Source organism: Arachis hypogaea, chromosome 1 (genome assembly GCF_003086295.3).
Source record: "Arachis hypogaea cultivar Tifrunner chromosome 1, arahy.Tifrunner.gnm2.J5K5, whole genome shotgun sequence".
NCBI lineage: Eukaryota > Viridiplantae > Streptophyta > Magnoliopsida > Fabales > Fabaceae > Arachis > Arachis hypogaea.
In genome coordinates, this window is record NC_092036.1 from 105,961,834 (window position 1) to 105,986,137 (window position 24,304).

Here is a 24,304-nt window from a genome sequence, read left to right on the forward strand (position 1 = left end):
CATTTGGAACTACTAGTCTAAGTACTCTAAAGATAGACCTGGATTAACCACTCTTTGTATCGTTAGGACAGAATTAACTATGTTATTCCAATATAGATGCCATGTCTGATAATAAGTGGGTAGCCACCGTTCTCCTCTCCTACTATCCTTTGCAAGGAGCCAGTTTATGCTTAGAGCTAGGTCAGGTAGATGCTATATGCCTCTGAGCTCTGGTACCACGCTATCAACTTGGTGCCATTTAATCATAGCAAAATATATCAAGCTCGTGAGCATCCGCCATAACCTAGAGTGCTCCTCAGTAAGTATCTTTGGATGAACCACGACAACCACCTCAAGAGCAGAATAAGGCTCTCACACAAACTGCAAAGAAGAGGAGAATCTAACGTTAGAACACGATATATAAAGAAGTTGGTGAATTGCTTATGATACAATTAACCAACCTTAAACAACTTACATCTCAACTACCTAATCTGTCCAACGCAAGACGAATCCAATAAGTCTTTGCTCCTTCGCATCAAAGGTCGGTAAATAAGTCGCCCACCTAAAGGATCACAACGTAAAATAAATATTTAAAATAGGACAATAAAGGATAATAACTTCAAATAGATAAATAATACGCTCAAGGCGAAGAAAGGATACCTAGATGCCAATGGAAATGCAAATATGTCAAAACCATGCGGCGTCAACGTGGGGAACCTCTAGAATATCCAAGACTATAGAAGCTGAAGTGGACCAACCAAGTTCGTGACATTTTTGTTGGTCACCCGACACATGGATCTATACAACGATGCAAATGCAGTTGAACCCTAGTTATAATTGCCCATCTCGTCAAGTTTCACCACGTATGGCAACCATCGAAGGTGAACCCGATTCCCACTCTTGTCACTAAAAAGCTGAGTGGATAGTAGCATCATGATGTACGCACGAGCGTATATGCGAACCGTTTCATCACTCGCATTGGCTGGTAGCACCCAGAACCTCTCCTAGAACCATGTGAAGTGGATTGTCATTTGCTTGACTTTCATCGACGGCGGCATCTTGTTGAATAACTCTTGAAACCACTTCCACGCTGGTCTGTCATCCTCAATAAACTATTCGAAGTCAGTCAGGCACCCACTAACAGCCTCCCCATTAAAGGGCAACCTGATGCGCCACGTCCTGCAACGTGATGGTGTGCGCCTCAGGACACCACCTCTCAATGAATGCACTCACCATAGGCTCATCCAACCAGAACCAATGAGTGTTCAACCTGGTTAAGTGATATAATCCAACCCTTTTCAAATAAAGTATGATCTGTTCATGCAGATGCATATTTTGTTGCTTCCTAACGCTGTAAATACACCTAATTGACTACATCATATGGAAAAAGAACGACGTGCTAATTAAATTCTAAAACATACAATCCTAAACTATAAATTATTTATTTATAAAAAAACTACACTGATGTTACATGACAATAAAAAATATAAAAAATTTGAAACATAAAAGCCTTACCCATAAATTATTTATAAATTATTTATTTATAAATTCTAATTAAATTCTAAAATATACAACTATAAATTTTTTATTTATAAATATATCCTAATCAAATTTAAATACACAAATGCGTGTTATCTATCTACTCTTGTAAATATACAAAAACTATATACATGTTACATGAGAATAAAAATATAAAAATTCTATTACATAAAAGCCTAAACCATAAATTATTTGTAAATTATTTATTTATAAAAAGAAACTAACCTCTTCATTGATGCTTCCGACGACGTGAGCAACGCCGTTTAGCCAGTACAAGCAATTTTCTTTTGCCATGGTCCCAATTAAAGTCTCCCGAAATTCTCTCTAAGCCTCCTCTCTCAATCCAAAATTCTCTCTCAATCCAAAACCTACTGAAAGTAGTGAATGAAGAATCTGTTGCTGGCTATCACAGTTTTATAACAATGCATCACGTAATCTGCGATAGCCTCTAGCGGATTATGCTTCACCACTATTTTCTCATAAATCGCAACTGGGTGTAGCGGTCCATACATTGTTATTTTCGTTCATAATCTGCGACAGGGTGTAGCGGATTGTGACTTAGTGTGTTTTGACTATAATTCGTGAGATTATGTAGCGAATTACATGTAATTTGTAAACTGTGGTATGGTGTAGCGGATTACATAGAATATGTTTAGGACACGAATGTAATATGTTTTCAAAAATTATATTTGCGTAAATTTAAATTCAAAATGATTTATTTATGTAACTTGCTTTTAATTTTATGTTTTACTTTTGAAATTTTGCAAAGGAACAAATGGACCAACACTTACTAAAAGGGTACAAGAAGATTCTAGACAAGGTTGGTCAGGCTAGATAGCTAGTATAAAATTTAAATAATGCATTTCATAAGTATAAAATCTATGTTTCTTGGAGTCTCAATTTTATGTAAGGTTTTTTTTTGTCTTTGCCTGCCAGGGTCTTGCGAACTTAACAGAATATACTGGTGTGACTTAGTGAGCTTTCCAGACCATATTTTAGACATGCAAGCTTCGAATATTTGGCATATATGCTTGAATGGGATATGATCGCGTGCTGGTGTTTGCTTTGGTCAATAGGTGGCGGTCGGAGTCACATGCGTTTCACATGCCTTGTGGGGAGATGACTATTTTTGCTACAGGATATGCCTTATCAGCTAAGGCTTCTGACTAATGGGGAACCTGTTAGTAGTTGGATAAATAGTTGGGAGCTTTTCTATCAAATGTGAAGCATAGAGGATATATGTCAATGATTACTAGGAGCCATAATAGGATCTATTGTTAGACAGAGACAAAACAAGTGGTGCATCATTTATTGTGGTTCAAGGATATAGTATGCTGGGATTTAGAAGAAAATCTGACGGATAAGCGGCTTATGCAGTACACCTGATGGTATATCATGCAAATTATAGGGGGTATTCTATTTTTTTATGCATCTGACTGCCAAATTCACATGAGGTAGATACCACTTTTGAAGGATCTAGATCGATGCAGTCGTGTGTCTTGGGGTTCAGCTGTACTGGCCTTTTTGTACAAGCAGATGTGTCGGTCCACAAATTACAAACAACAAAACTTGGATGGATGCGGGAGTTTGCTTCTTCTTGGGCATATCATCGCATCGCTGCCTGTTGACCCCACAAATTTGATTAGGGGAGGTTTCCTTTGGTCAAGAGGTATTTATGCATCTTTTATACTTGTTTGTTCTATAAGTTGTTGTGTAAGGATGAGTGATTTTTTCCTACTCATGACATTGGAGGTGGGTGGGATACGAGTCGAGCAGAGATACTGAGGGGACCAGAATTTGGAGTTGGAGACGGGTTCTTAACAACATTAAAATTCATGACGTACGTAAAAATTACATTTGTATTTAAATATATTTGTGTTGTTATTTTTTGGTTTGAACAATTATCTTGTTATTGATTTTATGATGTGTGGATTGTGTGCAAGTAGAATGAACTCCAAATATTGACTCGCTTATCCAATATATTATTCCACATATCTATCTGAGGGTGAAGGTTTATGAAGTGTCATGTGTCCATGTGTCCATTGTTGTGCTTTCGGATCGTGGAGTGACATCAAGCAGTGATGAACCTAGAAAAGTTTAATAGTAAAATAAAAAAGTATAAAAAAATAAAATTTTAGTATAATTATTTATAATTTAAAATTAAAACTATTTATATTTATCAATAATAAACTAGAATTATATACAAAAGTATACATATATAAATTAAATTTAAATTTTTAACAAACTAATTATCCGATAAGAAATATATTAGTTTAGAATAATAAAAAATAATTAATAATGATTTTTTATTTTTAACATAATTACATATTTTTATATTCTACATGTTTTTAAATAATTATTTAACTATTTATTATTTTTTATTCATCTACAAAATTTTATTTATTATAATATTTATGGTATAAGTTTTTTTTAACCAAAACAATTACCAGTCTAAATAAGATTATTTTAATAAAGAATATTAATATATTAATATATATATAATATGTATTTTTATCTTAATGAACTTTAAAAAAACACAAATAATTTTGTTATATTTAAAAAATTAAGTTCCAATTTAATTGTTAACGGTGTTAAAAGATAACTATAGCTATTTTTTTTTGTTATATTTTTAACAAGATAATTATAATTTTTTACCATAAAACATATTATCTATCTATAATTTTAATTTTTTTTAAAGAAAGTTTGTGGGGACAAATGCCCCTCTATTTTCTTCTTAGGTTCGTGTCTGATATCAGGTGAATTGTGTTATTTTAGAAAGTTTAGTGGTTTGTAACACATCTTATTACACCAATGAATGTAAATGAAATGCATGTTCACGATGATCGATTTGGCAGGAGAGATTGGTAACCAGACTTTTTGAAGAGTTGGTATTATTAGAATCTTAAGTAACAAGATTGAAAAATTTGCAGATGAATATTAGAGAATGAGAGAAGAAGATAAACTTGATAGATTGAATATAATAGAATGAATATTAGGAAAATTCTGTTTCTCCAAAGAGTAAAGTTATTATATATAGCATATACACAAGTCATCCTTGATTAGGGTTGAAAGACTAATTTACCCTCTAACTAATCATAATAGAATAGAAAATTAATTCACTACTCTAACACCCCCCTCAAACTGAGGTACTTGATCTTTCATGTACTCTCAGTTTGATTCTAAATTTCTGAAATGCTGGCAAGGAGAGAGTTTTAGTTAGAGTATCTGCTATCTGATCTGTTGAAGGTATATGCACGACAAAAAATTCTCTGCGGTTGACTAGATCCCTGATAAAGTGCTTGCACCTGCTATGAAGGACAGGATTAGCAGCTAGAAGGCAAGTGGATTGGTAATCGCAGTAGATGGTAGGTGGGATTTTTTGAGGAATGTGCAGCTCCCTGAGCAACTGTTGAAGAGACATAATTTTAGTTTGTGCAGCAGCTATAGATCTGTACTCTGCTTCAGTACTGCCAGGAGACTAGATTGTTGCCAAGATACACACAAAAGCCTGTAATAGATTTTCTGTCATCTAAGTCACCACCCCAATCAGAATCTGCAAAGGAAAGTAAGCGGAAATCAGTAGATTTTGTGAAGAATAAGCCATGATTCAAAGTTCCTCTCAAATATCTCAAAATTCTTTTCACACACTTCTAATGGTGTAGTGTATGTTGGTGCATATATTGAGATACTTTATTAACCGAGTATGATAAATTTGGCCTAGTAAGAATTAAATATTGTAAGCCACCTACGATTGACCTATAAAGTTTTGGATTATCAAAGAATTCTGAGTCATTAGCAGACATCTTAAGACTAGATATCATAGGAGTAGGCATGGGACTTGAGTCCTCCATAGCTGATCTTTTTAATAATTCTGATGCATATTTAGATTGAGTAATTAACAAATTTTCTTGTGGCAAATAATTTGCTTCCAGGCCCAAGAAAAAGCTGAATTGTCCCAAATCTTTCAAAGAAAAATTTTTATTGAGATCAGATATGAGAGTATTAATTTTAGTTATATTATTACCAGTTACGATAATATCATCAACATACACAATTAAGTAAACAACAGAAGAGGAAGTATATTTAATAAACAAAGAAATATCAGATTTAGCATTCTTAAATCTAAATTTGGCTAAGGTTTTGGCCAAGGTATTGAACCAAGCTCGTGGAGCTTGCTTCAAACCATAGAGAGCCTTGTTTAGACAACAAACTAAGGATGAATTTGAATGAGAGTAACCTGGTGGTTGGGTTATATAGACAGTTTCGTCTAGTTTATCATTGAGAAACGCATTATTAAAGTCAAATTATCGTAATGGCCAACCTAAAGAGACAGCAATACTAAAAATAACCCGAATTGTACTAGGCCTCACAACCGGGCTATAAACCTGCTCATAATCTATTCCCTCTGTTTGATGAAAGCCTTTACAACTAGCCTAGCTTTGTATCTTAGAATGTTTTAAAATTGATCCTTTTTAATGGAAAAAACCCATTTGCTTCCTATGATGGTAGCATTTGGGGGTGGTTCTTTGGGAGTCCATGTTTGAGGCTTCATAAGTGCTTGAAATTTAATGTCCATGGCTTGTTTCCAGTGTGGAGAGGCTAGAGCTTGAGCTATAATCTTAGGGATGTTGTGTATCAAATCAGTGGTTGTAGGTTTGGATGTAGTTGTGGTAGATAAAGCTCTAGGTTTAGTAGTTCCAGATTTTGATCGAGTTACCATGGCATGAGTGTTATTGGGTGGGGATGGAGTCGGAGAGATAGGGGATAAGACAATGTCAATGTCCCCAATTGGTATAGATGAATTTGATGTACTAGAAGCTGAATGTGGAGTTGTGTTGCTAGATAAAGTGTTTGATGTAGATGTAGGAGTGGATGGACAAGTGTTAGGTTGTTCTAAACAAGGGGGTTGACCAAGAGATTGATGGGATGATGTACTAGTTGAAGGGGAAAGAGGGAAGGAGGCTGTATTAGTTGGTGGAGTAATATAAAAAATAGGATTCTCAGCCAATGCTACAGATTCAGACTTATTAGAAGAGGAATCAGACTTAGAAAACATAATACTATAGGGAAACACAGATTCATTAAAATTAACATGTCTTGCTAGGTATATTTTTTCATTTTTTGCCATACACCTATAGCCTTTGTGATTAGCATCATACCCTAAAAACAAACATTGTTCTGATTTATATGCAAACTTTACCTTATTATATGATCTTAAGAAAGGGTAACATGCACAACCAAAAATTTTAAAAAAATTATAGTCTGGTTTTTTATTAAACAGCATCTCAAAAGGACTTTTATTTTGCAATACCTTCGTAGGGAGTCTATTGATGATATAAGCTGCACTAATGAATGCATCTTCTCAGAAAGTCATGGGTAAGGAAGCTGTGGCAAGTAAAGAGAGGCCCATCTCTGTGATGTGCCTATGCTTTCTTTCCACACTGCCTTGTTGATGATGCGTGTAACCACAAGACTGTCTGTGCAAAATGCCTTCTGATGCCAAGAATAAAGTAAAATCTTTTGAAAGAAATTCCATACCTTTATCCGATTGTATTGCTTTGATTTTGTGACCACTTTGCTTCTCCATAAAAGCTTTATAAGTTTGAAATGCAACGAATGCTTGTGATTTGTTAGTCAGTGATAAATCCCATTTGTGGGGTTTATCTTGTATTGATTTTAGGAGATTTTAACACCTTTTACCCATATTTATTCAATGAATTAGCATGGTTTTGTGATTGTCTCCTTATTTGTGCTTAGATGTGAAAACATGCTTTTTAGGCCTTTAACTTGATGATTTTAATCTCTCTTTGATTCCACTAGATGCCTTGATATGTTTGTTAGTAATTTTAGATTGAAAAGGCTAGGAATGGATCAAAGGAGTGAAGAGGGAAGCATGCAAAGTGGAGAAATCATGAAAAGCCAAAGAGTTGAACTCACCCATGGAGGCGCGCGCACACCAGGCACTTACGCGCGCATTGCGAATTTCCCATGGACGCGTACGTGTGTTGTGCGCATACGCGTCGGTGCTGGTTTATGATTTTTTAATGAAAACGTGGCCAGCGAATTCAGAAAGGTTGTGGGGCCCAATCCTAACCAACTTTGGCGCCAAAGATGTTATTTAAAGCCAAGGATTGAAGAGCAAAAGGGGATGAACTCACATACCAATCATTCACACTCATAAGGATTAGTTTAGAGTTAGAGAGAGAAGCTCTCACTTCTCTCTAGGATTAAGATTAGGATTATGTTTAGTTCTTAGATCTAGATTTAGATTCATTCTTTCTTCTACTTCTTCTTCTCAATTCCTTGTAGTTACATTCATTCTTCTTCCATTCTGTTGTTGTAATTTCCTTTATGTTGTTCTTGTGTTTTGTTGTAGATCTACTATTGTTCCTTCCACTTTCTTTCAATTCAATTCAAGGTAATTTATAATAAATGTGTTTCTTTGATTTTCTATTGTTGATCTCTTGCTTTTGTAGTTGTAGATTCCTTTAATTCTTGCAATTAATAATGTTTACCTTTATTGCCTCTTATGTGTTTGATCAAATGCCTCTTTTAGCTTTGGTGTAGGTTTTGTTCCTCTTGGCCTAGGTAGAGTAATTAGTGACTCTTGAGTTATCTAATTCCTTTGTTGATTGATAATTAGAAGTTGCTAATTGATTTGAATGCCTCTAAAGCTAGTCTTTCCTTTAGGAGTAGATTAGGACTTGAAGAATCAAATTGATTCATCCACTTGACTTTCCTTCATGGTTAGAGGTTAACTAAGTGGGAGAAATGTATAATTTGTTGTCACAATTGAGGAGGATAACTAGGATAGGACTTCTAATTCTCATATCTTGCCAAGAGCTTTGTTAGTTGTTAGTTTATTTTCCTTGCCATTTATAATTCTTGTCTAAAATCTTAAAAACCCTAAATATAACTCACAACCAATAACAAGACACTTCATTACAATTCCTAGGGAGAACGACCCGAGGTTCAATACTTCGGTTTATAAATTTAGGGGTTTGTTACTTGTGACAAGCAATCTTTTGTATGAAAGGATTGTTGCTTGATTTAAAAACTATACTTTACAACGAGATTTCATTAGTGAAATTCTAAACCGTCAAAAATTCAATCATCAGTCAGCAAATAAAGACAAGTATATTTTTGTATATGCATCAACAAAACATATATAGTATCGAAATCCATTTCTAGAGTTCATGGGGGCTGGTCCCCAAATGTCTACAAAAACAAGTTGTAAGGGCTGTGTATAGGAAGTTTCAGAAGCAGGAAAATGTAAGCGATGCATCTTCGCCATAGAACATATTTCACATACATGTTGAAATTTAGTAGCAGAACCAGAAAAATTATAAGTTTGATTAAGAACAGTAAGAACAGTCTGAATAGCACTATGGCCTAACCTCTTGTGCCATAATTGCACATCTTTATTTTTATTTGCCGGAGAATTAAAGGCTGGATCCAAACATGAGTCTAATACATGTGAATTACTAAAATCAGAAATAGGCACAGTGTTGATTATAGTGGATTTAGTTTGAGGTTACTGAAGAGTAGCATTATTACAAACAATTTCAAAACTAGTAGTCAAAGATCTTGGGATTCTAAGGTTATCTAAGGTATAAATCCCATTCCTAGCATTGCCTTGTAGGAGTAGGTTCTTGGTATCCTGATCACGAATTAAGCAAACATCAGGCCAGAATTCAAAATAAACATAGTTATCAAAGGCAAATTTTGAAAATAATAGATTCTGCGTAATTTGAGGAACATAAAGAAGATCATTCAGACAATAAGTAATGTTAGTGGAACGGTCAAAAAGAATAGAGGAACCTGAAGAAGAGATCGATATACCTGCCCCATTACCTACATAAAGCTTGTCTGAATTAAGATTCGTGGAAGAGGCAGTGAGTAAATTGTTGGAGTCTGGGGTAATGTGGTGACTTGCTCCTGAATCCAGAAACCAAGAAGCTTCACTAACAGATGATGGTGTAGAAATATAAGCTCTTGGTTGATGAAAGGTGGAAGACGGAGGTGGTGGCTGGGAATTTCTATAAGGTATCTGAAGTTGATTAGAGGAATTAGCCACATTTGGTTGAAAAGATGTATCAAATCGATGATAACAGTTCCAAACCACATGGCCAGAACGACCGCATAGTTGACATTGGGGTCTTTGATTCGTGAATCCAAACCTCCCACCTCCTCGAAAGCCTCTTCCACTTCTACCTCTTCTCGCTCCTCCTCCTCTGTTGAAGTTGAAGGGTTGAGTGAAGTTGGCCATCGGCATAGCTATTCCAGGATTCTTGTATCTGTCAAGCATATTTTCAAATGCCAAAAGGAAAGATTCAGCCTCTACAACCTTGAAAGAGCCCAATCTTGACATTACCGAAGCATTGTAGACAGTGTACTCATTTGGGAGACCATCAAGAATAGCTTGAATATGGTCATCCTCATTAACTTGATAGCCAATTGCAAATAGAGAATCTACTAGTTTTCGAATATGAGCAAGGTAATCAGGTACGGTGCCCGTCTTCTTCACGGACTTGAGCTGCGATTTGAGGCTCTGAACGCGAGCTGAGGATGCGGCAGTGAAGTAATCATTAATCTTTTCCTAAACTAGATGAAATCTGGTGAGATGTATGACCTTACTTTTGAAGTTAGTGGTCATGGATGCCACGATCCAAGTAGTGAGGGTTAGGTCTCGGAGACGCCATTTCTTGAAGTCTGCCGATTCGGTAGCGGTTTTCTTTGCCTCATCTGTAGCAAATTGAGGAGGAATCTTCTCTGGGTTTAAGTGATCTTCCAAATCAAGACTCTGGATGGTGAGTAACGCGAGATACCTTTAGGTTGAATAGTTGTCTTCATTCAATTTGTCAGCTATGACAGTGAGAGGTTTTTTGGTGGTGGAGTCGTTGAGCTCGATTTCCATGGTGAAACGAGAAAAAAAAAATTTCAAGAACCTAAGCTCTTGATACCATATTAGAATCTTGAGTAACAAGATTGAAGAACTTGCAGATGAATATTAGAGAATGAGAGAAGAAGGTAAACTTGATAGATTGAATATGATAGAATGAATATTAGGAAAACTCTGTTTCTCCAAAGAGTAAAGTTATTATATATAGCATATACACAAGTCATCCCTGATTATGGTAGAAAGACTAATTTACCCTCTAACTAATCATAATAGAATAGAAAATTAATTCACTACTCTAACAGGTATGAGATGTGACATGTTCGAGGTACTATCGATTACGATTATATCATAGCTTTGATATGTGCCTGTCACAACAGTATTGACGGTGGTACTTCCAGTGGGTGCATTTAGTATTGGTTGGCTTAGGTGACCACCAGGATCTTGCTAGACGCATACCTGATGATTTACTTATTTAAGTCTCAAATGTTGTTGTTTTCAATTCATTATGATGAAAAAATAGTGTTAGATCATAATAGATCTATTGTATTTAATTTTGCTCAACCGATATTTATTTACATGCCAACTCAGGTGAGATTAGGGATGGCAAATTGGCAATGAGACTCCATAGAAGCGGAAATTCCTTCCCATCTAATGACAGATCCAAAAAATTGTCTGTGGGGACAATGCATATATGACAATAATTTTTATAATTATATTTTATTATTATAAAATATAATTCATTTCAAATTATCTAACGAATAAATTTAAACACTAAAATAGTAAGTTAAATAGGTTTTATATTTTCTTTCCATTGTCAATACAATCAAATATTTTTTTTATATATGTTATTAAATAATCATTTAAAAATTCATCTCTCATAGGATTATGAAATCGATTCTTTATAATATTTATAGCTAAAAAAAGTTTTTTTAACTAATATTATTATTAGCAAACTTAAAACTAATTTAAAAAAATATCAATAAAAAATATTCTTTTAAATTTCAATTTATTTATTTTGTTTTTCTTCAACATTTGATTAGATTTTCAAATTTTGCTACAAATTTTGATATAGGCAATTTATAAGAAAAGTCTTTTGGTAATTTTTATTTACATAAACATACCAAAAGTCTAAAATTATTTAGATATTAATTTTTATTGATATTAAGCAAGTTAAATATATTTTTTATGGATAAATTTTTAATCTTTTATAATAAAAAAGTATTTAATAGAGTCAAATTTTGGCCCATCATTACATTTATTTAATTTTTTTTTAATTTGTTAAACACCAAGTTAACAAATAAAAAATAATTTTATTTTAACATTATCTATAATATATTCACTTTTAATAATAATAGATTTATTTACTAAAATTGATTGATGTGCTCTATATTGATGCTTTTATATATTCATTATTGATTAATGTTTATGTTTTGTGCTTTTTTTAAAATTCCTATATACTAAAAAGTGTGAACATAAACGCTGGGTAGCCAAGTGCGGAGCGGATAACTGCTGAAAGCATCTAAGTAGTAAGCCCACCCCAAGATGAGTGCTCTCCTATTCCGACTTTCCCGGAGCCTCCGGTAGCACAGCCGAGACAGCGATGGGTTCTCTGCCCCTGCGGGGACGCCAGAAGAAGGAACAGGAAGACCTAGGATGTAGACGATCATAACATGAGTGATTCGGCGGATTTGGATTCCTATATATCCACTCATGCGGTACTTCATTGTGTGATATATATAAGATCCATCTGTATAGATATCATCATCTACATCCAGAAAGCCGTCGGCCAGTGAGACGATGGGGGATAAGCTTCATCGTCGAGAGGGAAACAGCCCGGATCACCAGCTAAGGCCCCTAAATGACCGCTCAGTGATAAATGAGGTAGGGGTGCAGAGACAGCCTGGAGGTTTGCCTAGAAGCAGCCACCCTTTCAAAAAAAAAAAATACCGTGGTCAAATTTATTTATTAAGTGGAAGCAAATATATATATTTTTTTATATTCTACATGAAACTTTATAAAAATTCAGAAATGGCATTTGCCCCACATAATTGAATGTAGATCCGTTTTTTCTATGATTCCATCCCCGTCCCCATTTAGTAAAACGCCTTCCATCCTCACCCCATCCTTATTATAGATTCTTATTTATTTTTTCTCGCAAGAAAGTAGATACTCACGGATATTTTTGAATATAAAATTTTAAAAAAAATTAAAAAAATTAATACAGTCATAATAAAATCTAATACAATTCAACTAAATGTATTAAATTAAAACACAATTTAAATATAAATTTAACACAATTAATATACACATAAAATCTCCAACATACAAATTAAAATAAAATAGAAAAGCTTCCAACAAAACAATATAACAATTCTTAGTGGTTGATTATAGCTGAGTAATAATACTCTCTTTTTGTAATGACACAAATTTAAATAATTAGTTATTGCAAATGAAAAACTCTTGTAATCAACAATTTTTAGTATATTTTGTCATCACTTGATCAGCACAGACATTAAATTATCTTTAACAAATAAATTTTATTAATTTATGTGTGCAAAGTCTAAAAAAATATGGATACAAATTGTATTGATTTATATGTGTAAACTTTGATAAATATAAGTACAAACTATATACTTATTGTGTGCAAAACTCCTATAAATATGAGTGTTGTTACCTAGATTTACTTTATTAGTTTAATGTTAATGGTAATTAATTATAGTAGGAGTACATAAGGAGTATATAAGGTTAATCACAAAATATTTTTTTTAGTTTTCTATTTTCTTTCATTTGAAATTTTCAAAATGAAAAGAACCAATTTTCTTCCTCTCTCAACTTTTACTCTTCCTCCCTCTCTTCTGGTTTATCAAACCATTAACATCACAGTTTAAATAGTTTAGGACATGAGATTTTTTTTATGATGTGATGAGCGTGGAGAGCAACCAAATTGTGAATCGAATTAAAAAGTTGTGAATTGTTAATAGTTGCCAATGACGACGTTTTCTTTCTTTCCCTTATTTTTTTACAGTTTCTTTTCTCCTTTTTAATTCTTCCTTCAAACTCATCCAATAGAGTTTTATGAGAGACTATCAACGAGTTGGAAGGAAGAGAATCTAAATATTTATTACTCTGTGATTCATTGATCTTTCAAGATGGCGGACATAGTAAACAGATCTTCGAGTGGTGATTTTGACGACCAGAGCAATGCCAATCTCCTCTATTAACTCACGAATCTTCCATCTCAAATTTCGAAGAGCAACACAAGTTCGATTCAAGATCAATTAAACCATTATTTTTTCCACCCTAAAGAAAATCTAGGTAGTAGAAGTTGTAGAGTTACAATGGTATGCTCTCATTGTAACAAGTAAGGCGACACAGAAGATGTGTGCTATAAGAAGCATGGGTATTCTTCACATTTGCAGCAACGGCAGCAACATAACGCTACAATCAATTACGTGATCATTGAGGAGTATGATGATATACTTAGTGATAAACAATCCCAACTCAATTGTCTCAAAGAGAACACTGAAATATCAATATCTGAGTTCACTCCAAGCAAAGATTTGCCTTGTCAGAGTTGATCAAAGATAAAAGTGTGCAGCAACAGTCTTATAATGCAAACCAAATTTTGACTAATTTCATTTAGACATCCACTCCAGGTAAAATCATTGCATTGCATTTTAATACAAGAATTACAAGCATTATCACTCCAAAATCTGCACTATGAGTCATTGACTCCGATGCAATAGATTATGTGACTTTCAACTTAAAAGATTTTGCAAGCTTTCATAATATTGCTTCAATCAATGTGATATTGCCAAATAGGACCAAAATTGTTAGCACCATCTTTAATCACATTCTCTACAAATTTTTTTCTCAAAAATATTTTTTACATTCCTTCTTTTGATTTTAAACTGATCTCTATGTCAAAATTAACCTCAAACTTACATTGTCAATGGTTAATCAATGATAAGTATTGTGAGATACAAGATCGATCCATATCAAAGATGATTGATATTGCTAAGTGTAGACAAGGGTTATATACAATGAGTAGAGAATCAGAATTCTCTCACTTCCTCCCTCTTCCAACAAAGCAAGCTTTATTGGCAGCAACTACGACTGCTACTCATCCCACAACACCTTCACACATTGAGCACAACAATATTTGGCGTCTTAGATTATAACACATACCCATGCATAAACTGATTTTACTAAAGAAATATTATCTTTTTATACATTGTATTGCTTCAAAACTTCACTATGACTCAAGTCGTTTTACAAAACAAAAGAAATTATCTTGGATCTTAGTACAACTAAAATAAAATATTGTTTTGACTTAGTTCATATGGATATTTAGGATTCTATTTATGTCCCTTTCAACGAAAGACATAGGTATTTTTTCACTGTGGTGGATGGCAAGAGCATATTCACTTAGATTTTTTTTATGAAAACTAAATCTAAAGCATCACAATTGGTTATTAATTTTGTGAATGTTGTCAAAGTACAATTTGAAAAACAAGTTAAGTGTATACGAACTGAAAATGGGCCATAATTCACTCTAAAATCTTTTTTTTTTTGCATCAACTGGCATTTTACACCAAATTTCTTGTGTAGAAACACCAGAGCAAAACGGGATTGTAGAGCAAAAATACCAGGACATTTTAGGTGTTTTGTTATTTCAATAAAGAATTTCACATTATTTTTGGTAATATGTAGTTGCTCACGTTATTCATCTAATTAATAGGCTATCCAGCACTAAACTGGATAATGCTAGTCCTTATAAACTTTTGTATGGTAACTTTCCTAACCTTTTATATTTGAGAGTATTTGGTTCTCTTGCATATGCCTTTACATTAACAAATTCAAGAACAAAAGTAGACCCAAGAGCTAGAAAAATAGCTTTTTTCGGTTTTAAATTAGGAACAAAGAGTTTTCAACTTATTGATTTAAAATCAAAAGAATTTTTTATATTTAGAAATGTAAATTTTTATGAAACTCATTTTTTATTTTTACATTCTACTAGCACTGACATTTCTGCGGTACTCACTCGTACTCCACAATGCATTAATTTTTCAATATGATACACCATCCATACATCATTTGTAATCACTCACACATATCACATTCACAGATTTAAATGAATATTTCTCAAACTCAATACTCGTCAATTTTCTTATACACCATTGCACTCATTATCATACCATACACTAACAATGCACCTACATCACAAAACTAAGACATCACAAACGACTGCATTACTAGAAAATTTGAAAGAGTCAAGAAATTGTCTACTTATTTGAAGGACTACCATTGTATGATAACCCACACAACTCACTCTAGCAACTTAACCAACTCTAGCTCTTTATATCTTATCTCACAACACTTGTCAAACTAACTCCAAAATATAAGTCCATTTCTCTAGCCATCACCTCAAATTCGGAACCTAGCACTTATGAGAAAGTGGCTGCACATGAATATTAGAGAAAGGCAATATAAGCTGAATTGACAACTCTAGATCAGAACAAAACTTGGTGTCTCACTAAACTCCTAAAAGGCAAGAAGGCTGTGAGTTGAAAATGAATTTTTCGAGTAAAATTCAATTCTGATGGCACCATAGAAAGACACAAAGCGAGACTAGTAAAAAAAGGATTCACTCAAGTGCAAAGAGTAGATTATAGTGATAATTTTAGTCCAATTGTCAAAATGACTACTTTACGAGTAATGTTAGTATTAGCAGCGGCAAAGAAATGGCATTTGAAACAGTTGGACGTCAATACTATCTTCTTTCATAGAGATTTAGACAAGAAAATTTATATGAGGATACCACCTGGTTGGACTATGTCACAACTATATTTGGTTTATAATTTGCAAAAGTCTTTATATGGATTTAAGCAAACAAGCAGACAATGGAACATTAAACTATAATATAACTATATTTCAATTTTATTTTCAATTTAATTTTCAATTTAATTTCAATTATAATTAGAGGATGTCATGTTATAAATTTTGATTATCAAATTTTAAAATTTGTAATTAGTCATAAATAATGATATATAAGAGCAATTTAGTCCTTCAACTTACACGTGAACTTCAATTTAGTTCCTAAAATTTTGATTGTCTCTATTTAGTTCTCAAACTTTGCGAATGTAACTTACGTTAGTCCCTAGACTAATTTTTGACGCACCAATATTAACGGAACACTGACGTGGACAGTCAAATGCCATGTTAGAGTCTGTAAAATGACGTCATTTTTATTTTGGCACTCCAATAGTCTAAAATAATATCGTAAGTGGTATTTATTGAAACTTTTTCTGCTAAAACAAGTGTTCCGACGTCGTTTTGGACTATTTAAGCGTTAAAACAAAAATGGCGTCGTTTTACAAGTTTCAGCATGACATTTGGATTTGGTTGTCCATATCAGCGCTTCATTAACTTTTTTGTGCCGGAATTATCCCTACTAACGTGAATCACTTTTACAAAGTTTGGGACTAAAAAAAGATAATTAAAACTTCAGGGACTAAATTGAGACTCGGTGCAAGTTTAAGGACCAAATTAAGTATTAATGAGAGAGAGAGAGAGAGAGAGAATTGTAATGAAGAAAAGACATGTGACATATTTTGATTATAAAATGAGAGAGAGAGAGAGAGAATTATAATGAAGAAAAGACATGTGACACATTTTGATTATAAAATTAGTAATATATAATAGATATAATAGATATAGTTATATTTTTAATATTATAATTTTAATTTTAATTGCAATCAGATAATATTATGTTGCACATTTTAATTGTTAAATTTATAATTAGTTATTGATATTGATAATGATATATAAGAAAGGTAAACTAGGTGAAGGAATGAGATAGAAAAAAAAAAGAGAAAAGAGAAAAGAACTGATTAATTTTAAAAGAAAAGATTTAATTTCAATTATAATAAAAAAATAACATATAATATATTATAATTATATAACTAGTAATATATAATAAAATAATAAATTTTATACTAATAAAATAATAATTAATTTTGGTAGTTTATTTTAATGTAAACCTGATATGATTGATTAAATAAATATTCTCAAGTGCCAAGTCAATATTTACATGACATATTTGGAAGGCCCTTTTGTACCCTCTAACAACAACTTCACAAAAAGGTCAAAAGGGGTTCATCTTTTTTTGTGAGGGCTGAGGAGGGAGGGGGCAATGGTGCTGCTCTGAGAATTGGAAAATCTCCATTTTTGAAGCAATAGAGCTGCATTTTAATTTGGACTAAAGTAGTGATAATGGCCTAAAAAAAAGCCCAAATCTGCCAAAATTTGTAATAGAAGCCCACATATGCCAATGGAGGTTGTCATCATTCATCAGCAACCTGGAGTGGAGGGGAACAAGGCTCTTTGCTCTCTTTCAAATTTCAATATTCCTTCCCAATCAGAGATCTCTCTGTTCGCAGCGCGATGGCCAATTCACTCAGAAAACAAATCACCCATGTCATTTTCGACATGGACGGTCTCTTGCTTGGTACCTCTCTCTACTATACACTACTCGTATGTGATACTCTCCAGTCTCCATTTGTCTCCAGCTTCGTTCACTCTTATTACTTGCATAAGTCACGCATTCAACAACTGCATTTTATGATTATGATGGAGAATTACGCTTTTTTGCAGACACGGAGAAGTTCTACACTGAGGTTCAGGAAAAGATACTAGCCAGATACAACAAAACTTTCGATTGGAGCCTCAAGGCCAAGATGATGGGAAGGAAAGCAATAGAATCTGCTAGGATCTTCGTTGAAGAGAGTGGAATTAGCGATTCTCTTAGCGCAGAGCAGTTTTTGGTTGAGAGAGAGGAGATGCTTCAGGAATTGTTCCCAACAAGTGAGCTCATGCCAGGTATATTTTGAAAACTAGAATTCTTGAATTGCCATTTAAGATCATTAGAGCTCTGCTGTCAAGGGTTACTCAGTTTTCTGTTTTCATGTTATAGGTGCTGATCGTTTACTCAGACATTTACATGCAAAAGAAGTTCCGATTGCCTTGGCAACTGGGTATGTTTTTCTGATTCTTGTCGTTTTTGTTTTCATGTTTAAAGAAGCGATTGTTTTCTGTCATGCATCTATTTGGAAGGTGTATTGAAATTTAATGTACAGTTCTCACAAGCGACACTTTGAATTGAAAACTCAAAAGACATGGTGAACTCTTTGCTTTGATGCATCATGTTGTTCTTGGTGATGATCCTGAAGTTAAACAAGGCAAACCATCTCCCGATGTATTTCTTGCAGCAGCCAAGAGATTTGAGGTATACCAATTACCATGTTATGAATACCTTTCAATTACCAGATCACAAAAATGACTGCAGATTGAATGGTTACAATTGACTTTCCTTTTTCCTAATCTGAACTTGGTGTTGGGGATTCGCTTTTTTGGTTGTTTTATTTCAAAATCTATAGTTAGTAGTTGTATATGGTGATGTTGTAGTTAATGTTCAGCTGGCCAACAGGGTGGACCTGCAGATCCTTCCAACGTTCTTGTTTTTGAAGATGCACCTTCAGGAGTTCTTGCAGCTAAAAATGCTGGGATGTAAGTAGATTGAGCCATTGAAAAATATCCCTGTTCTTTTCTTGTATTTTCATTTTTTCATCTAAACAATTTTTGTTTCCAAAAACATTTGCGGATGTTTAATAGAATGGATATAAGTTGATAGATTTATCAGTTCCATATGTCGGATTATCGCTTGCTTAGCATACACATTTTATATCAGTGGTCTGGGATGATTCAAATTTATACTTTTATATGTTGGAAAAGTTCTTCATCCTAACAGTTATTACAGATTGCTTCTTTGTAATGACTTTATGTCACTTTGAATTAGGATCATTTCTTTCTCTGCCTCTCTCTCTAATCTCTAGTATAGACGATACACAACACCGTTGTGCAATATGTTTAGTATGTCCTAGGAGTGAAAACTATGAATTGTAAATAATAGTGTTCAGAAGCAAGTTAGCGGATGTCACTTCCACCATCTTTTATATTCTAATGATGGCTTAAGTTTGAGTGAAAACTAAGCTAATTTTTAGAGGCAGCTGATAAGTTCTGCCAACCAGATGCAGTCACTGAAAAAATGGATCTATTGAGTCTAATAGATCGTCCCAACTGTTCTGTTATCAAAGTAGGAATCTGTTATTATTTACCTAATTATGAATTGATTTCTTACCTATAAATATTCCAAGAATTGAAATCATTCTCATTTGTTAGCTCTGAAAGTTTGAGGTGGCTAATGGCTTGCATGGTATTTTTGGAATTTCAAGCAGGATAAGCTCAAATATTTCAAAAATTATGTTATGCTATTTAGTTTCAAAAGTTAAGAACTTAGTACTAAATCTAAGTCTAGCTCATGAGCAGGCTAATAATATCATTTGAAAAATGAAAAGCAAAGTGATCAAATCAAACCTCATGCTTAACAGAAACCGGATACAAAATTTTGTCTGATGGTAATATAGCATTCAATGTGATACGGGTACCTCTGAAGGCTATGTAATGATGGTGTTTACTTGTTCCTATTTCTTGCCTAAATCAATATCCAGTTGCATGTTGTTTCGATAAATATAGATACATTGTGCAATTTGATGTAGTAGTAGAGATTTAAATTTATTCTTGATGTTGATCTCTTTCTGTTACGTGCAGGTCTGTTGTTATGGTTCCGGATCCAAGACTGGACAAGTCTTTTCATGATACAGCAGATCTAGTTTTAAACTCATTGATGGATTTCAACCCTAGTGAATGGGGTTTACCACCCTTCTAAGATAATGGAAGCTCAAGTTAAACCTCCAGTTGCCGTACAGTTTCCACTGCGGTAAGAAAAAAGCTGGCACCATCTATGTACAACTATATTTATGACTCGTTAATCCATTTCCATAGAATTTCAGTTTCTTTCTTTTTTTTTTTTTAGCTGCATTGTCAGCTATTACATTGTTTGACGTTCATATTCTGTGTCCTTGATAATCATAATACTACTAGTTTATTTATTATTGATTGAAATGTAACTGGAATGCGGATGTTAGCTGGTTGGTTATCCTGTTATAAAATAATTGTTGGTTTGATTATTACTTTGGTATATTTAAATTTTAAATTCAATTTATTTGTTTTGATCAAAACGGTGACTATTTTGAAATAAAATAAATAATTGATATATTTTGAGAGAATAACGAATGCTCTGCTTGTTGGAAATATTTCCAACTTGGTAATTATTGTAACTTTATTGGCTTTTTGTTGGTTTTTATAGGACATAAGAACCTCATTTATGTTACTTTAAACTCAGTTGTCTTGTTTGGAGCTTTTAAATAAACACTACTTTATTACTACTAATCCCTGTGTTCCCATTTAGTAGCTAAGTCATTTGGAGTGGAGGTTGACATGCACTAACATCTCTATCATTAATTTTGTACAAAAATTAAAATTAGAAAACAGAAAATAAATCTTTTGAATAGCAGAAGGGGTATGTTATGCTATTGATTATGTTCAATAGCAATTGGAATGTCATTGTTCTATTTACGCATAAAGGCTTATTAGGTTGTTCGGCGTCATTCTAAAAAAAAAATTTTTTAAATGATTTTTTTAAAAAATCTTTTATAAAAATAAAAATAATTTTATGTTTGAATATTTTAATTAAAAGTACTTATTCAAAAGATGTTATTGTTTGGATACAAAATTACAAAAATACTTTTATAATAATAAAATTACCTAAAAGAATATTCAATCATAAAAGAGTTTATTAATAATAATAAAAGAAAAATAATTATTTATACTAATTTATTTGATCCGATGATTGATTTTTTATGTTGTCTCTTATTTCTTCCATTGCCTGAACATTTTCTTGTGTTGGTTCTTCTCATTCATTAATTTCAGAATTTATTGATCCATTTCTTATAGTAGTACCGTCATCTTCATTGGCTTGTAATGAAACAATATCTTCAAATTTTTACAAAATACTTATGTCATCAGAATTCATCATTCTTATATAATTATGAAGGGTGAAACATGCAATAGTAATATCATGCTAGGTTTTAAATTTGGCTCTTAATGGCATGTTTGTAGTATCTTCCATCTTATTTTGCATACTCCAAAAGTCTATTCAATTACTATCCTTAAACTTGAATGACAATAGTTGAATTTTTCATTGTTTGATATAAAATTTGGTGCTAGTCTAAATTGTGGAATATGATACCTTATATGACGATAAGGTCCTAAGAATTCCTTAAAAGTTGGATAACCAGCATCAACTAAGTAATATTTACCTGAAATACATTTAAAAAGATACAAAAATCAAGCCACATATTATCATGAAAATGAATGTAATCTCAAAATAAACTTAAATGACATAACTAACCTTCTGGTGGATGTGAAAAATTTAGCTTTTTTGTTCAAAGAGCCTCATAAAAATTCTTGTATCATGTGCAGAACCTTTCGAACTAGCTCATATAAATGTAAAACACATTAAAATTACACATAGCCATTACATTTGTTGTAGTATTTTCTTTTCTACCAATAAATCGCACTTGCTCATCTTGATGAACATGAATGGCTATATACGTACCATCTATAGCTCCAATACAATTTTTGAAATATGGCCAATATCTATCATTATCCATAATGTATTTAGGTGTGTCTCCAAAACTAGGATCAATAGGTCTAATAATATTTTTTGCCAATTTCTTCACACATGATAGAACATGATGAAATTGACGAAATATAATTTCACTTGAATGCTGAAATTGCTCCTCTAACATTCTATAAGAAGCTCCTTGCCCAAGCATGTATAAAAATGTTGCTACCATTTCTTCTCCACTAAACCTCGTGTGGATTTCAAGCTATAATTGAGAACCAAATCATTGCATAAATGGTTAAACACTGATTTTCTCATTTTAAATTGTTCAAAAAATTGCATTTCATTCCCTTCCGTTAATTCTAATTGCCATTGATATCCTGATAGTTTTGAAGTCCTTTTCTCTTGTTTGAGGACATATTGCAAGTAATAATTGGCAACTCCACAAATAGCTAATAGCAGCTGATTCGTAATCTTTTTCATATTCTTCATATTCAGTATCATTATCTGTTTCATAATCACACATCCTGTATAATTTAAATTAACATGAAAAATAAGATAACAAAGTAAAAAATACTATTCACAATAATGTCATTATTAAATAAAGTTCCAAAATATAGAATCAAAACACAAATTATAACATTGTCACTAAATTAAAGTTCAATAATAATGATAATAAGAATTCATGCAGAAAAAAAAAATTTAGAGACAGTTCATGTCATCCAATTTAAAAGATTCTAGCCAGTTTCTTGTCCAACTAATTTAGCTCATAATTGAAAATAAGATTTAAGAGCATCCTCTCTATTTCTTAGTTGTTTATGCACATATGAGAGTCCATTTCTCTTTCTAAATTTTTTTTTGTAGATTTTTTCAACCAATTTTGCTGAAATATTTATTAGGTCTATTACCATCTCGTATCTCTTTCACACAAATAGTAAAAAATATTTCAATATTCCAATCATCTTATTTTATTTTTACAGTTGCTACTTCTCCTTCATTTATTGCATCTTCGTTTTCAATATTCACTTGACTAGAACCTCTTCTTAGATTTAGTTTTGGAGGCATACTATATATAATAAATTATATCAAATTTTATAATGTATAATGTTAATAAAATAAATTGTAATATAAATAATAATCGTGAATATAATAACACACTAAATAAAAATAAAATACTATGATAAAAAACCAAATAAAAATCACAAATAAATTAATAATAATAATGACAAAATGATAAAAAAACAAATAATAATAACGTAAAGTAATATGAAGACAGAGACACTATAAAAAGAAAGCAAATAATAATAATAATATAAAAAAAATGGTAAAATAAATAAAAGAAAGTAAATAATAATAACGTATAGTAATATGAAATTTATAATAACAACAATTAGAAAAAGAAAGGGTAAAAGAAAAAAACCTGATGATTTGTTGTTGAGTGTGTAAAAAAACAATAATATTTTAACTTTTAACCTTTATACATATATATTTCACAAAAGCTAAACAAGTATATTATATTTTTATTTGCGAATCATTTCAGATTTTTTATTTTTTTTTTATATTTTGATACTAGTATATTTTTTTATATTTATATATGATTATATTTTATATCAAATCATTAAAGATTTTATCTCAAAATATTACATAATACTTGCAATAGTGAATTTGATAAAATATTACATAATAATGCTCTCAAAATATCAGATACAGAATTCTAAAAAATCTCAAACATCAAGCCAAAGTCAACATGGTATAAAATATAAATCCATCTATAAAAATAAAAATAAAAACAAAAATAAAAAATATCACGTATGATTATAGCAAAAGAAAATAAAAGTTGTGTTGGTTTTGTATTCATTTGACTTTTTATATATGTATTGAAAACGTAAAATAGATAAAAAAAAATAGCATGAAGAGAACCAGAGATTACCAGAAGAACTGCGGTTTGAGTTGGAACCTGATTCTGGGTTCAAGGCATGAAAGAGATATTGAATGTATAATACATTTATTTATAAAAGAAAAGGGATAAAAGATGTCTTTTTAAAATTTTAGTAAGGATATTTTTGTCTATCAATAATTATAAAATATCTTTTTTTAAGAAAAAAAATCTTTTAAAAAAATGTAAATTGTAATTTCTAAAAAAAGAATGTTTTTTTATTTTTTAGTATTTTTATTTTTATTATTAAAAATTTGTCAAACACACTACAAAATAATAATAAAAAAAATTTATTAAAATTTTTTTTATCAAAATAATAGCACTCAAACATACCGTTAAACTATTTAAACTAAACAAGGAT

The 24,304-nt window shown here is 32.0% G+C and overlaps 1 protein-coding gene and 1 long non-coding RNA gene across 2 annotated transcripts; one reads left to right on the forward strand and one right to left on the reverse strand.

Annotated features, from left to right (window-relative positions):
• The first annotated feature begins 17,599 nt into the window (after nucleotides 1–17,599).
• On the forward strand, nucleotides 17,600–20,508 carry LOC112707334 ((DL)-glycerol-3-phosphatase 2). The gene is made up of 6 exons (XM_025759023.3): nucleotides 17,600–17,930; nucleotides 18,077–18,301; nucleotides 18,396–18,456; nucleotides 18,596–18,707; nucleotides 18,909–18,988; nucleotides 20,090–20,508. Exons 1-6 carry the CDS (start codon nucleotides 17,867–17,869, stop codon nucleotides 20,205–20,207), a joined length of 660 nt encoding a protein of 219 aa, XP_025614808.1. The 5' UTR covers nucleotides 17,600–17,866; the 3' UTR covers nucleotides 20,208–20,508.
• Nucleotides 20,509–21,540: 1,032 nt separating this feature from the next.
• On the reverse strand, nucleotides 21,541–24,304 carry LOC140184009 (uncharacterized). Its single transcript, XR_011880661.1, has 3 exons — nucleotides 23,938–24,304; nucleotides 21,792–22,534; nucleotides 21,541–21,699 (listed from the first exon to the last, which is right to left on the reverse strand). It is a non-coding gene; the product is annotated as an uncharacterized lncRNA (long non-coding RNA).